This window comes from Nannobrachium achirus (genome assembly GCF_963921795.1).
Source record: "Nannobrachium achirus genome assembly, chromosome: 5".
NCBI lineage: Eukaryota > Metazoa > Chordata > Actinopteri > Myctophiformes > Myctophidae > Nannobrachium > Nannobrachium achirus.
Window position 1 is genome coordinate 14,468,391 of NC_137814.1, and position 15,945 is coordinate 14,484,335.

The 15,945-nt window shown below is 40.8% G+C and overlaps 2 protein-coding genes across 2 annotated transcripts; both read left to right on the top strand.

Moving 5' to 3' along the window:
- Positions 1 to 1,191: 1,191 nt before the first annotated feature.
- Positions 1,192 to 5,064, top strand: LOC308284835 (histone H4-like; the record flags this gene model as incomplete). Its single annotated transcript, XM_080725562.1, has 2 exons — positions 1,192 to 1,283; positions 4,767 to 5,064. 2 exons carry the CDS (start codon positions 1,192 to 1,194, stop codon positions 5,062 to 5,064), a joined length of 390 nt encoding a protein of 129 aa, XP_080581688.1.
- A 1,143-nt stretch (positions 5,065 to 6,207) lies between these two features.
- Positions 6,208 to 6,582, top strand: LOC308286247 (histone H2B-like; the record flags this gene model as incomplete). Its single annotated transcript, XM_080727222.1, has 1 exon — positions 6,208 to 6,582. The coding sequence occupies one exon, from the start codon at positions 6,208 to 6,210 to the stop codon at positions 6,580 to 6,582; it is 375 nt and encodes a 124-aa protein (XP_080583348.1).
- Positions 6,583 to 15,945: the final 9,363 nt, after the last annotated feature.

Genomic DNA, 15,945 nt, shown 5'->3' on the forward strand with positions numbered 1-15,945 from the left:
TTCTGCATCTTCAACTGATCTGAAGCTTGAAAATGAGTGGGCGTGGCAAAGCCGGTGGATGCGTTCGGGATATGGTACGGAGTACGAAAGTACAAAGTGGAGATTAAGCTTGACGCCAACGGGAAACGCATGTCTCTGCCCAGCTCCATTTCACTGGGCCCCTACAACGGGCGTATGTTTTACCCGGGCCAGGAGACCAGGTGCTTCATCTGTAACAGCACCGCGCATCAGGTCCGGGAGTGCCAACAGGTCAAATGCTGGAAGTGCGGGTGTCTAGGACACAAGGCGAAGGGTTGTGAGAACGACGCGGAATGTAGTCTCTGTGGAGAGCGGGGACACTCTTACTTCCAATGTCCAAAGTCATACAGCAACAAGGCTAAAGAGCACCGAAAGGAACAAGCAGCAGAACAGCAGAGGCGTGTTGTGGAGCTACTGCGGAGCAGCAGGCTGGCGCCGCCCTCTTACTACAACTCCATGGGGCCGCCACCAGACGGAGCCAGCACCCCACAGTCGGCTGACAGTGGGCAGCAGAGCCGTACTCAGCTTGAACCCGGCGTTCCAACACCAACTCCAACGGAGGAGCGCGGTGAAGCTGGGATGACAGCTGAGACGGTGAGGCAGATGCGTGGCGAGGTGACGGTGAACCAGCAGCCGGTGTCCAGCAGAGGGAGAGGCCGTGGGAGAGGAACCTTCTCTGCCGCCAACATGAGGGAAGCAGCAGCAGCAGCAGCGAGTTCCGCTCTGATGGGGAGACAGCAGCAGCAACAGCAGCAGTCACCGCCCCCCTCTTGCCCAGAGGCCGCGGCAGCAGAGGAGACGGAGGAGGCAGTCAGACAGCTGGAGAAGGCTGTCAAAAACATCCTGCCTCCCTGGTCCGACTCCTCTGGCGTCGAGGAGGAGAAGGGAGCAGAGGCCAGTGAACAGCGTGATGAGGAGCAGGGCGAGGAGTCGGACGCCTACGACTCAGCAAGTGAGGAGCCGAGCGAGAAGAGCGAGCGGAGCGACAGCAGCTCAAGCAGCAGTATTGATTCTAGCGGAGGAGAGGGGCTCCCCTCCACTACTGCAGAAGGGACACAAGGAGACGGAGCTCACGTGAGTGCTAACAAGAAACGTTATACGTCGCCTCTGGCGAATGAAGAAAAGAAGCATAGGAAAAAATGAAAGTTTGATTAACATTCACACCTTTTCGTCATGGCCACAATCTCAATCGTTACATGTAACGTGAGAGGAATCAAATCTCTGGAGAACAGACAGTCCAAGATGAGCATTCTCCACAGCACAAGGTATGATATTATATGTGCACAAGAACTGAGGCTGACGACAAACAGTGATATTGCTGATGTAGCTGCTATGTGGAGAAAAGGCACTTCTATTATTTCTTTAGGTTTTGATAAAGCTGACGGAGTGGGTGTATTTTTTAAGAGTAAAGCGGAAATTATAAAGAAAAGAGAAATTATACCAGGCAGAATTTTACTAGTTGACTGTTTTTATTTAAATTTAAAAATGAGAATTATAAATGTGTATACTCCACCAGATGCGGCAACTAAAGTAAGGATGTTTAAAAAGTTGTATGAGCTGTTGACTGTTGGTTACTACACTATATTATGTGGTGACTTTAATGCGTACACTGAGGAATTAGACAGAATTTCTGCTGTGCACGTGAATCCCCGGGTCCGCAATAGAGAAGGAAATGAATTGAAAAAAATGTATGAGTTCTGTGGTGTCAGGGATGTTTTTAGAGTGTTGCATCCAACAGATGTGGGCTATACTCGTTTTGACAAAAATGTCAAGACGAGAATAGACCATATTTATATAAATGAAAATATTACTCCTTTAAATTATAAAACCTGTGTGTTGGTTAAGTCGGATCATCTGGCCGTAGTTGTCGTTTTAAAACTCGGCAAAACAGAAAAGAAGGGTTTTTGGAAGTTGAATGTGAGCTGCTTAAGAAATAATGATGTATTGACAGAACTAAAAAAAGAGATGGCTATTACCAGGTCGTTACATGTGTTAACTGAATCATACATTGAGTTATGGGAGGTTTTGAAAGAACGACTTCGTTTTTTCTTTAAATTTAAGTCTAAACTTTTAAATAAGGAGCAAAACGAAAAGTACAATGCTTTAATGGCTGAGTATGTGGATCTCCGAACGAAAGTAGATAAATCGGAGGCTGATATTGAGCTCTTAAGTGAAATGGAAACTCAATTGGCTAAATTAAACGATGTGTCTTATTGCCTCCGCCTACAGGCTGGTATGGGGGACACAGATTGCTCCAGTAATATACATAGTCTAATGAATATACACAAGAAGGATTTGGAAAATAAACATGTTGGTCCAATTCTAAATGACAATGGTCAATTAATTGAGGATGAAAAAATAAAAAGGGAAACCATTAGAGAACTCTGTAAAAAAATGTATGAGAAAATTACTATTAATGAGGCAGTTTTGCATAGCTTTCTCGACTCCATCGATCTGAGCGAGGTTGGCCTTAATTCAGCAGGTGGGGAAATAACTAAAAATGAGGTGAGGGAAGCTATCTCACAGTTAAATAAGGGCAAAGCGCCAGGCCCAGATGGCCTGTCTAGTGAGATTTATCTCTCTTGTGTAGAAGATTTGGTGGACCTGCTGACCTCGGCTTTTAATGATGGTGTCAAGTTGGGCAAAATGCATGATTCTTTTTATCATGGTGTTATATCCCTGATATATAAAAAAGGGTCCGAGAATAATTTGGATAATTGGAGGCATGTCACTCTGATGAACATCGATTATAAAATACTTGCTAAGATAATTGTAAATAGACTAAATAACGATTTGGAAAAACTCATTGAAAAAGAAAAAACATGTGCCATTAAGGGTAGATTTATGTGGGATAACCTGGGGATTCTAAGAGAAATTACTAGTGGTGAAGTGAAAGAGGAATTTTATGTTATAAGTTTAGATCAAAAGAAGGCTTTTGATTACATTTCAAGGGAGTATTTGTGGGAGGTTTTAAAAGCTTATGGTTTTAAAAAGGAATTTATCAATTTGATTAAAATGCTGTATTCAAAGTCCACAGTTCAGGTAAATGTTAATGGTGTCTTGACTGAAACTTTTGAAATTAAAAGAGGAGTAAAACAGGGTTGTCCGCTATCGGCAGCTCTCTATATTCTGGCAATTAACCCTTTATTAAAAAAGATAAAAAACGATAAAAGACTAACAGGTATTAAAACTAGTGGGGGTGAGCGCTTGGTTGTCCTGGCCTATGCCGACGACGTAATTGTAATTGTTAAAAATAAGAAAGAGTTAGATATAATTAACGAGCATCTATCACATTATGAAGAGGTCTCTGGATCAAAGTTAAACCTGGATAAAACGGAGGGTGTCTGGTTTGGGAGGAGTGAGGCACGGCCGAATATTAACATAAAGGATACAGATTCTATGACGATCCTGGGTGTTAAGTTCAGTGCCAGTGATTCCTATGGGAGAAATTGGGACGAAAAAGATAAAGAAATTAAGGAGGAATTAAACAAGTGGGAAAACAAATCCTGTTGTTATAGAACTAAGATTATTATTATTAAGTCATTTATTGTTTCTAAGGTGCTTTTCTTAGCAACAATTTTTCCTCCCAAGGACCAGACTCTGAAAAAAATTAATAAAACTTTGGTTAACTTTATTTGGGGAACCACCAGAGAGGTAACAAAAAGAGACCTGCTTTATAAAAGTAAAAAGAATGGGGGGCTGGGGGCTGTGGACTTTGGGCTCAAACTAAAAATTTCATTTTGTAAAAATGTTGCATCTGGCTTTAAAAGGAAAGCTCTGTGGATTGGAGAGGTTTTAAGTTGGTCCAAAAAGAAGGGTAGGGCAAGGAGCTCAGTACCTTATTATAAGTTAATGTATGGGGATTTATTATCCAACTCTGAACACCTGAACATTGACTGGGTCGAAATGTCCAGTAAACATATTTATTCTATTATCTGTGATGATCTGTATGGTGGCATCTTCCCCTATAAAGGTCTTGATGATGTGCAGAAACAGGTGTGCTTGAAAAATATATGGAGCAAAAAACTATCTGAAAAAAAGAGGGATGTAATGTGGCTTGTCTCTGTTAGGAGGCTAGCTGTTAGAGCGGTTGTAAAATGGAGCTGCTTTGTAACAACGGTGAAATGCCCAATTGGAAATTGTAATGACGATGAGTCAATAGAGCACCTGCTTGTAGACTGCCAGAGGTCAAGATATGTTTGGGGGAAGATGGCACACATCGGTTTTAAAATCAAGGTGACTTATAACGCTGTTATGTATGGTGTTTTTGAGGAAAAAATGTCTGCTATGGATCATGACTTCTATTGGTCTGTGATTTGCACTGTAGTAAACAAGTTGTGGAACACTAGATGTGCCATGGTGATTCACCAGGAAACCATATCTGGGGAAGTTGTGTTCAAGCAGATAAGAACTGAACTGAAAAGACAAAGAACACTGGACTCAAAACAAAACATACTAAAGCCATGGCACCTTTTGGCACTTTAAAAAAAAAAAAAAAAAAAAGTTATATTTTTCTACTTTTTTGTCTTGTATTTATAGGCCTTTTGGTTTCGATGTAAAAAAAAAAAAAAAAAAAAGGGGGTTGAAAAAAAAAGAGAAGTAATGCCCTTGTGTATAATGGTGTAATTACTGTATGATTGTTTTCATATGCCTTTTTACTGCTTAAAATGAATGTATTCATATGCCTGTTTGATTGCTTGAAATGATTGTAAAACCTGCAAAATTTTCAATAAAGTTTATTTAAAAAGCAAAGGCGGAAAGGGACTCGGAAAAGGAGGCGCCAAGCGTCATCGCAAGGTTCTTCGTGATAACATCCAGGGCATCACCAAGCCCGCCATCCGCCGTCTGGCTCGCCGTGGCGGTGTGAAGCGTATCTCCGGTCTGATCTACGAGGAGACCCGCGGTGTTCTCAAGGTGTTCCTGGAGAACGTGATCCGTGATGCCGTCACCTACACAGAGCACGCCAAGAGAAAGACCGTGACTGCCATGGATGTTGTCTATGCTCTGAAGAGGCAGGGACGCACTCTGTACGGCTTCGGAGGTTAATAATGCTGACTTGATCTACCAACAAACAACCCAAAGGCTCTTTTAAGAGCCACCCACACGTTATGTAATGAGTTAATTTCTGTTTTGTGCGGAAAACTGTAGGTGATTGTATACAAGTTCATATCCAAAACATTAATATACTGTACTGCTGAATCTTCACAATGTTGAAATGCAAGTGTGCGAACAATGTTGTTTACACACCATGACGCGTGACTAAAATGTAGCCTCGCAAACAATATTTGGTTTAAGACGTAACCTGTCTAACTTGCGGAATAAGTTGTGATTTGTATATAAACGTGAAGCAGTATATTACGCTCTGCGATGAACCATAGTGGGTTTTAACGAGCGCTTGTGACTCTGCCAATATTAGTCTATGAACATGTAGAGGCGGGAAAACGCACTCAGTCAGCTCATCATTATCTTACTTTGGAATACTCAGAATACAGAGTTTACATTACAATGTCCCAACTGAATTTAACTGAAGTGATGGCAACAGTTCGGCTTTCATTGTCTTGAAGTAATAAACGGGCCAGAAATGGAGAAAAATAGCACACACACACACACACACACACACACACACACACACACACACACACACACACACACACACACACACACACACACACACACACACACTGCTTCCCGCGCACCCGGTTCTTTATGTTGGCTTTGATACCCCAGAAAGAGCGGAATGACATTTACACATTAGCCTTTAATACTTATTAACTGTTTCTTTTATTATAGACTAATATTAGGAATAATGCCATTGTCTCAATGAATAGACAGATTGATATAGTCTATACCTTTTGTTATTCAAGAAAGCACTATGGCTTGTTTCCATTGGGGACCTTTATGGACATATGGACATAGTTTACAATATTATAATAATAATACAATACTTTCATGTTAAATATATACATTTACCCTAAGTGCATATTTAGCCGCTCAAAATATTACAGGGACAATAGAGCACACGAGCGGGGAAAATAATACAGAAACAAAGACACCTCCCTCTTTGTGGGAGGATCAGCCAATCACCTGCTGGGAGTCACACCACTACATTGGCATTGGCTGTGTATAAATAATGGTGTGACTGCGCTCTCTACATTCTTCACTGCTAGTCGCTGATAGAATACCTTCAAAATGCCCGAAGTTGCGAAGCCAGCGCCCAAGAAGGGCTCCAAGAAAGCCGTCTCCAAGACCGCCGCCAAGGGCGGCAAGAAGCGCAGAAAGTCCAGGAAGGAGAGCTACGCCATCTACGTGTACAAGGTGCTGAAGCAGGTCCACCCTGACACCGGTATCTCCTCCAAGGCCATGGGCATCATGAACTCCTTTGTCAACGACATCTTCGAGCGCATCGCCGGTGAAGCCTCTCGTCTGGCTCACTACAACAAACGCCGCACCATCTCATCCAGGGAGATCCAGACCGCCGTCCGCCTGCTGCTCCCCGGTGAGCTGGCCAAGCACGCCGTGTCTGAGGGCACCAAGGCTGTCACCAAGTACACCAGCTCCAAGTAAACTGCTCTGTCTGCTCTAAACACAACGGTCCTTTTAAGGACCACCCATATTTTCCAAGAAAGGGTTCCCTAAATGCTAATCAAATGCCTAGCCGCCTGTCTTTGACAGATCAGATCTTTTAGCGGCGTACACGCTAAGGATGGTTACATGTCTGACTGGAGAGCGTACCGCTATGGACCATTACATTTATTTAGTAACTGGGGTGACAAAGTCTCCAAGTATCAAAACACTATTAATAGTAAAATATCAGCTGTGTATATTGAACTGCGAAACGTGCGGATGAAATGCACAATTGTCATTTATGAGATCAGTGTTCCATATTTTAATTCCTTTGCTTTTTTATTTTTAAAGACTTTATTGAAAATGTGCAGTTTTAGTCATTTTTAAGCATTTACATTAAATGAGAATAGGCATGTCTATACGTACAGAAAATATAAGGGCATTACTTTTCTTAAGTCCCCCTCCCCTTTTTTTCCAACATCTAGCCTTTAGGTAGAAAGTACAAAGAAAAATAGAAACATAATAAATATAATAATTATTAATTCCTTTGCCCTGGCCTCAGTTTAGAACTGTGTAGATTAAAACGTTATTACAGTTTTATTAATCCAATGCTATCAACATGTTAGGCTCCGTACACATGACGGCCGGGCTACACCAGAAAAACCCCGCCGTAAAATGGCCCAGAGCGCCCTAATAAAACTGATGGATTAGGTCGGATTCTGAAATGTTACATGAAAGGATATTCCTATCACTACGTTTATTAGCTCATGAGACCTAATATGCACAACAGTGCAGATGCATGCACAGTAGGCTACTTTATGTCCTCTGTTTGTATAGCGACAGTAGGCCTATAAATGAATGACAGAATATTGGCTTGGCTTCTTGGACAACCGTTTGATTTAGGCTACCACACAAGCCCGGGAATCTGAGAACAAAAGGCTTTGTCACAGACAATGAGCGGTTATTTGCACTTTTCAAAAAAAGGGAAGGGTGGGGGAGATTTTCTAAAGCCGTTTCCCAAACACTGGGTCGGGACCCATTTCTGGGTCACGGATCAATCTTTTTGCGTCACAAATGGAGTAAGAATGTATGAAATATGTATCATTTTACTTTTAGAAATTAAAAACAAATATGGGTTTGACAAATGCTCAAACAAACACATCTAAAACATAAAAAAAGAGAAAACAGGTTAGATGTGTCAACAATTCCTACTCTTGAGTGGAGTAGAATATATGCATGAGGCATGTCTTAGCATGTAGGCATAGAGAGAACTCACTAAATAACAATATGGACCATGACCAGACTTTACAGTAAAAGCTGATGTAATGTCTTTCTGAAAGCGTATAATGACCTTACATGTCCACTTTCAGAGTTAAACTAACTTCTGGTTTTATTGTGTTGTTGTTATGGGGCCATATACTGACTATGCTCTGTTTATTTAATGCTATGTTATAACACTGTTACTTATTTATAGGTCTACTTTGTGAAAATAAAATGTGATTTCACAATTATACCACTAGAGGTCACCGCCTGCTTATGGACACCAATTGGCTTGTATGTTAATGCATTCAAATCACATAGTAGTTCATAAAATGTGTGAATGATTCAGAGCTTGAGTATCTATCACCTTGCCGATATTTAGAAACATCTAAAACGATATCTGATTTCATCTACTGATGTGTTATCTTACCTAATGTGTCTTTTTGTCTTTTTCTCTCTTTTGTGCAGTTTCTGTTTTTATTTCTGTATTGCACAGCTGCTCTAGTAGATAAGTTGTATTATGTTGTATTGTTCTCATTGAACCTTTAATCTGTCTAATTAATGATTCCAAATCAGCCCGATGGCTTATTCCTCTCCTTGCACAGTATTTTGTTGCCTTGATATGTATTGTTCTACTTTTTTATAACAATTTGATAATTAAACTAAACTATACAATGAGGGCCATACCTGACAAGAAAATTGCACACAGGAAAGTGGCAAAGGCCAATATTGTGACACACAGTGTGTGACGTGCAGAGATCACCTATGTTTGTACATTGTTGACATAATCTATGCCCAATCGGCCAACAAAGGGAGGCCATGTTGAAAGAATCTAGATCTACAACTACATCTAAACTTAATGAGCCAATTTGTGATCAGCATAAATAATTTGAATTCACTCAGACATTCAGCTCTGTCCTGCGGGGGAGGGAGGGGAGGGTGTTGAACTCATCAAGATGCTTCACACCAAAACCAGCAGATACTAGATATTCATAGTCCTGGAATGAAGCGCTTCTGTACAAACCAAGAGTAAGCGTTTTGGTGTAAATCAAATCAGCATACCAGTGGCTTCTCAAAGTTGAGGTGAGGGTTGAGGGGATTAAAAAAATGCCTATTTTAATCATTGTAATCAAAGTTTGTGATACCCACTTGTGCACAGTACATTCATCTGTGCTAATGTGTTGCATGTAACTCTGAGAGGGTTGAATTGTGGGAGATGTGATATATTTTCCAGGCATGTTCAGATTTGTAGGACTCATGCAAGTCTTTGAGTCAATGCGTGATTCATAGCAGAGAGTACAGTACACCAATCAATATCTGTCAAACTAATTAATGTAAAACCAGCAACTGAGCTAAAAGTCTGGTACAATAGTCTGTTATTAATGGCCCTGTTTTCACTGGCAGCCGCATACAGCCTGAATCAGATCTGTGTCACATTCAGATTGGAATCTGATTGCTTCCATGTGAACCAATTTTAAACCAATCGGATTCAAATTGGATGTGGCACAGATCTGATTCAGGCTGGATTTGGCTGCCAGTATAAATGGGGCCTAATAGCCTGAAAAATGCTTGGTGAGGAACACGGAAATGGGTTGAACCTCAACAAGAAGAAATGCTCCGAGTTGGAGCCACACCTTTCCTTTGAATTGACTATCAACGTGACATGTCCCTGTCAAGCCTGCTGCACACTGGGCTAAACATGGGGACCAAGGAAAATCTTCCTAGCTATGACAGTCTGTATGCATTATTGTTACTGTAAGTTGTCATTATGTCCAAATAGTTTTGTGAGGGTTAGACAACCTGTGTTTTTCGACTTACATTATTGAATAAAAATGTGCATGTAACCTGGCTTCCTGTACTGTATATTCATGCTGGCAAACAGAAACGCACCCACACATTTAACATTAGTGTGGTTGCTGCTATATGCAACACCCTGTTGTTACTAGTCCAGTTCAATACGTCCAAACATGAAAGGTTCGTTCAAATCTTCGGGGGATTGGGAAAACTATACATTTTTGGAAACTTCAGAGTATAACAAATAACCTCTCATTATTAAGCAAAATGTATACTTCATCATACAAACAACATCAATGTTAGGAGATCTACAAGCTGGCCCGGGCTGCCGGTGTGGTGGTGGTCCGGGCACCCCAGGCTACAACGCCAGCCTGACAGCGTGTCGCGTGTTTGAATCCCGTTCCCGACGACCTTGAATAAATAAATCCTGGAATTGCACTTGTGTGCCGGTGGCTCCCAATACATTTTCCTGTATCTTCTTCTTACAGTACATGATTGTGTGTTCATATAGAGGATTAGCATTCTAAGAAAAGAAAAAAACACACATATATATATATATATATATATATATATATATATATATATATATATATGTGTATTAGTATAATATTTCAAAAGATTTTGTGTAAAAAATGTAGACGGGGTAAAATCGCAGTGAAACAGCGTTTGAACCCTTTGACAGCCTGTGCCAAATTTTAGACAGAAGTGGGTTTCCGATCAGTAGTAGTCTATTTACCATTCATTTATTACAGCCTTTTTCTTTTTTTTTCACGGGTTTGTGTACTCAAGCCGTCATTTACCCAGTATTAACAACTGACTATTCAAACATCTTAGGAGTTATATACTATGGTTTCTTTCTTTCTTTCTTTCTTTCTTTCTTTCTTTCTTTCTTTCTTTCTTTCCTTCCTGATGCCCCTTGAAAAAAAATTATCAGTGTAGGCCCTGAACTGGCACTTCATTGTGTTCTCTTCAGTGGTATGTTTCTGTCAACGGGGCTTTTAGACATCAGTGGCTGCGTTTGAGATGCTAAATTCTTATTGGTTTATTGAATACTTTATTAACAGTTTGCAGAGAGCAGCTACAGGGAAGTACAATACAAGGTCTGCTAAAATGATTTTTCCAAGGAAGTTTATGGCTTGTTTCCATTGGGGTCCTGTGTACATACAGTATACAATACAACACTAAAACATTATGTGAAATGCCGTGGCCTGTCATAGCATCTCAATGAGGCCAATTCAATTAACAATGAAGCCAATGAAATGTGGTGTAGACGCGGACGCCAAACGGTCCGATCGGTCCCGTGGTACTCGAGATTATCTGTTCTAAAACAGGCAGACAGACGGACAGATGGACAGGCGGGCGGGAAGAAAACATTATCGGCTGTCCGGCCTGGTGTGGATGTGGATAATGAGAGATGTAGACCTATCTCTCAGAAAGTTCTGTAAGACTAGGCCAAAAAAAGATGTATTGCACATTCATGCTTAAGTTGTGTTAGAGCTGTTTGAAAAGTCTTGATTTATGTCACAAATGTAGGTTTAAAAATATTTTAAATAAACATCAAGGGTGGAAAAAAAAAACATAAAGGTCAGCCGTTGGTTACTTTGGGTGGGGTTTTCTCAGCTTTTCTAAGGGAAGTGCAGCTCATGGAAGTTAAACTAACCACAGTGTCAGGGTACATACAGTCACTTTGGTCCCTTCTCGTTGTCTATTCTAATTACACAAAGGTGTAAAAACCACCCTGCTTAAGTAAAGCACACATTTCACAAATAAATCAAGCCAACATGTTTACAGCAAACGTCTATCTTTCCAACCACAAATGCTTGCAAGTGTTGATGTTACGCGTGAGCGTAAGATACCATCCCAATTTTGGTCAAGCAAAAAATAAAAAATAAAAATGTGCTCTCCTCGGAGTGCAGAAGTCAATCATCGCCGATTGGAATGGAATATGACAAATCTGATATATCTTGATCACATGCTCCCAGAGATAATGAGTATCTATTTGTGGGAGTTTTGGACAAAACTAGCAGAAAATGGTGGAAGACTTATAGTGAGAATGCACATGCACAGTTTCACGCCGATCACTCCAGCGGTGCCTGAGATTAGCTGTTCATAGACAGATGGACAAACAAATGGCTGGACAGGAGTGCTAATAACATGATCTCCCGCCATCGGCCACCCGGCCTGGCAGATGTGTGGAACATTTGTTGGAAATAGCAGATCTACAAGCGTGTGGATCAGTTATTGTGGGAAAAGATCAGACCAAGTACAGAGCCAACGGTCAAGTCAAGACTAAATATTGACGGTTTAAATTAATATGTTGGATTCATGCTAATGTAACTTTCAGACCATCAACTTTTTAAACTTTAAAAGGTTGACAGTAACATATTAATAGAAAGGGTATGTGTTAGTTATTTTGTTGTGGTTTATATAATCTTTTTATCATTTCATATTGATGACCAACTGACCACCTGACCCGAAGGCACAGCTTGTGACTGTGTCCTGCTATGTCATGTACAGTACCCACAAGTTCTCTGTCTGGTAGAAATGAGGCCTTATCTGCTGCCATGGAGCCTGTAACTAAAACAATGAGAATTGTTTTGGGTTATAAGGCTCAGCCTGGTGTCATGCAGACACTGCAGGGAAGGACATCCCTTCAGGAACCTATGAACTGTTGAAACGTCATCCATTGACTGACCAAATGACCATACATAAACTCATGTCAAAACATAATTTGTCAGAGAGAGCACGAAACATTGAACCATTATTTCTGTACTGTACCTGTCTTGAATTCTCTCTCTCCATAATAAACATTCCATTCTCACTCCTGAACTCTCCTGTCTTATTTCTTTGTGATGGATTAATGTAACTCATAGGGGAATAAGAAGGTGTTGTTGTTTACAAATAATATATTTATCAGTATGTCAAACAAGTCCGATACGAGTAGGCCTATGCAATAAAAAAATAAAAAAAATCTATTACATTGGTTCTCAAAGTGGGGTCCAGGGACCCTCAGGGTTCCTTGAGGGGGATCCATATCGACTCAATGGAACCAAATAGAGCTATTACAGGTCCATTTGGTTCCATTTGTGTAAGAGAGTTATGGGGGTCCTTTGAAATGAAAAGGTGTGTGTGTGTGTGTGTGTGTGTGTGTGTGTGTGTGTGTGTGTGTGTGTGTGTGTGTGTGCGTGCGTGCGTGCGTGCGTGCGTGCGTGCGTGCGTGCGCGTGCGAGATGTGAGATGTGTAGATGAGAGCTAATTTTTAGAATACCATTAAGAAAATAAACCACTCCCAGATGAATACGTAATGACATGCAGAGACATCAGACAGTACATTACGTGTTCAGTCTTCAGTTCAGTGAAGGTCCAGTTCAGACTACAGACTGAGTGGAACTCAGCATCATGTCAGTGTGTATGTGACCTGACAGCAGTCAGTGTATTCATACAGATATGAAGCAAATAACCCTGGTGTGCCTTCTGATCTGGAGCTCAGGTATGTCTCTGTTTTAATGATTTGTTTACGTGAAATACTCAATAAGATAGACACCATGCTTCAAGTTACATTTGTTACTTTTTCTGGATGCTTTGACTGTGTGTGGCTATACATTTCTGAGAGAAAGATGTGTGTTTCTAAAGGGGAAGAGGCAAAAAGGAGGATACAATTCACAAGCAGAATAAAAATGATTCAACATTAGTCTGTGCTTGAGGTGCTGCAAATGTACGGTTTGACAGTTTTTGTGAGAGGAAAGAAGCAACCAGGTCTATGAAAACAATCCAAAAGAAGTGACTTGGCCACGGCTATTTGAAAACCGACAACTACTTCAGTAGATCTGCAATTTAAAAAATAAATACAAAATATAGCTGCAAGCAGCGATAAAGTGTCCAAGGCATAAAAAGCAGGAAAGCAAAAAGGCATCAAGGGAAAGCAAAGAAGAATATCAAAGAAAAACTAGAAGCAGTGTTCTTCCGAACAGGACTCCGGCAGGTCAGGTAGGTTTTTTTTTGGCCTACTATAATAGGCCAAAGTGAAAAGGGTGCCACGTGTTATTGGGCCTTTCACAGCAATCGGACGCTGCATGCGGGATTTGAAGCATTTTGCTAGTATGTGGCAGGGAGTTACTCCCAATCCAACCCTTGATGCTGAGTTTCAAGCAGGGAGGCACTGGGTCCCATTTTTTAGAATCTTTGGTATGACGCAACCCAGGTTTGAACCCGGATCTCCCAGTCTTAGGGCCGACACTCAAACCACTAGGCCACTGAGCTGGTACATGATATCATTGCAATCCTTGGAAATCACAACATAGGTGTAGACATGACAGTTTGTATTATAATGCTTGTTTCAGGATTTATGATGCATTATACATTATTTAGTAATGGCGGATATTCAAATACGCATCAAGGGGGGTTGGGGGACATTTTTAGGAAGGCTCCATATCAGACATTGTTCAAGGAACCAAACTGTAAAGCCTACCAAATGTCATGGTTTTATGCTTTTATAAACCCCAGGCGAGATTCGATCCAACGACCTTCTGCATGAAAGGCATATGCCCTGACCACTACACTAGGCAGCCACAGTATCTGTTAACCATGTTTGTTTAAAAAAGAAAGTCTATGTAGAATGAGTGCCTTGATTTTATTGATTTCTTTTTTATATTTTGGAGGCTTGGGGTGAAATCAATCTGAGTAAATGTAATCAGAGTATTTCTGACATTTTCGAGTGATCATATTTTCTTTTACTCAGAACAGAAAAAAAACGGACGATAGAGAAGGGCTCATTTTAAACATGAACGTGATCTGGAGTTAGATCGTGATCTGGAGTTAGATCAGACGTGTCAACATTAAAGAGTTTGACATATGCACATGCCATGGGCATCCAGGATGTTAACATCAACTCAACCCGACGTGGAGTTTGAACTGACAACCATCCGTATACCAGGCACAGGCACTGACCACTACACTGACCACTACACTACGGCAGTCACACATAATGGACCTGCCATTTTTCTAAAAAAAGAAAAGAAAAAAGAAAAGGTTTCATGTAAATCTACAGTAGTTGTGGGGCTCATTTTAAACATGAACGTGATCTGGAGTTAGATGAGACGTGTCAACATTAAAGAGTTTGACATATGCACATGCCATGGGCATCCAGGATGTTAACATCAACTCAACCCGATGTGGGGTTTGAACTAACAACCATCCGTGTACCAGGCACAGGCACTGACCACTACACTACGGCAGTCACACATAATGAACCTGTCATTTTTCTAAAAAAAGAAAAGAAAAAAGAAAAAGTTTCATGTAAATCTACAGTAGTTGTGGGGCTCAATAAAAAGTTTCATGTAAATCTACAGTAGTTGTGGGGCTCATTTTAAACATGAACGTGATCTGGAGTTAGATCAGACGTGTCAACATTAAAGAGTTTGACATATGCACATGCCATGGGCATCCAGGATGTTAACATCAACTCAACCCGATGTGGGGTTTGAACCGACAACCATCCGTGTACCAGGCACAGGCACTGACCACTACACTACGGCAGTCACACTTAATGGACCTGTCATTTTTGAAAAAAAAGAAAAGGAAAAAAGAAAAAGTTTCATGTAATGTACTTGACGCCTTCTTTCAAAATGATATAGCGCCCCCCTTTGGCCAATTGGGGTAAGATTGGTTTCAGTGATATTTGGACTAACCCTCTACAGTAGTTCATCATGAAAATTTTACTTTGCATGTATGTTTTAGAGGCAGAAGAATAATTTGCATAAAACTTGCAATATTCATTGAATTATTAAAAAAGCATGTTTACATTTTTAAAAAATCCGATCTGACAGATCTTTAGATATTGGTCCAAAGTTCATGTAAAAAAAGTTCCGTGCACGTGACGCGAAAGTTCCGGAATAAAAGCGGGTTTAAGTGTTTTACAAACTGCTCCAAATGGCGGAAAATCTAAGGGCGGAGCTTACTTAACAAAGACACAGATGTCTTCAGCTTGAGTCAAGGCACGCGTGTAAGCAAGTTGCATGTCTTCAAACGAAACGAGGCATGACTTATGCCCCTTTAAAGTTTGAGTTTTCAAACGCTTCGTATAGCGCCCCCCTTTGGCCAATTGGAGTAAGATTGCTTTCAGTGATATTTGGACTAACCCTCGACATATTTGCCAAATGCCATGAACGTGTCACTTTGCATGTATGATTTAGAGGCAGAAGAATAATTTGCATAAAACTGCAACATTGAGTGAATTATTACAAAAATAATGTTTCGCTTTAAAAGAAATCCGGCCGCTGTGCGATGACCGCATTGGTCCAAAGTTCAAAA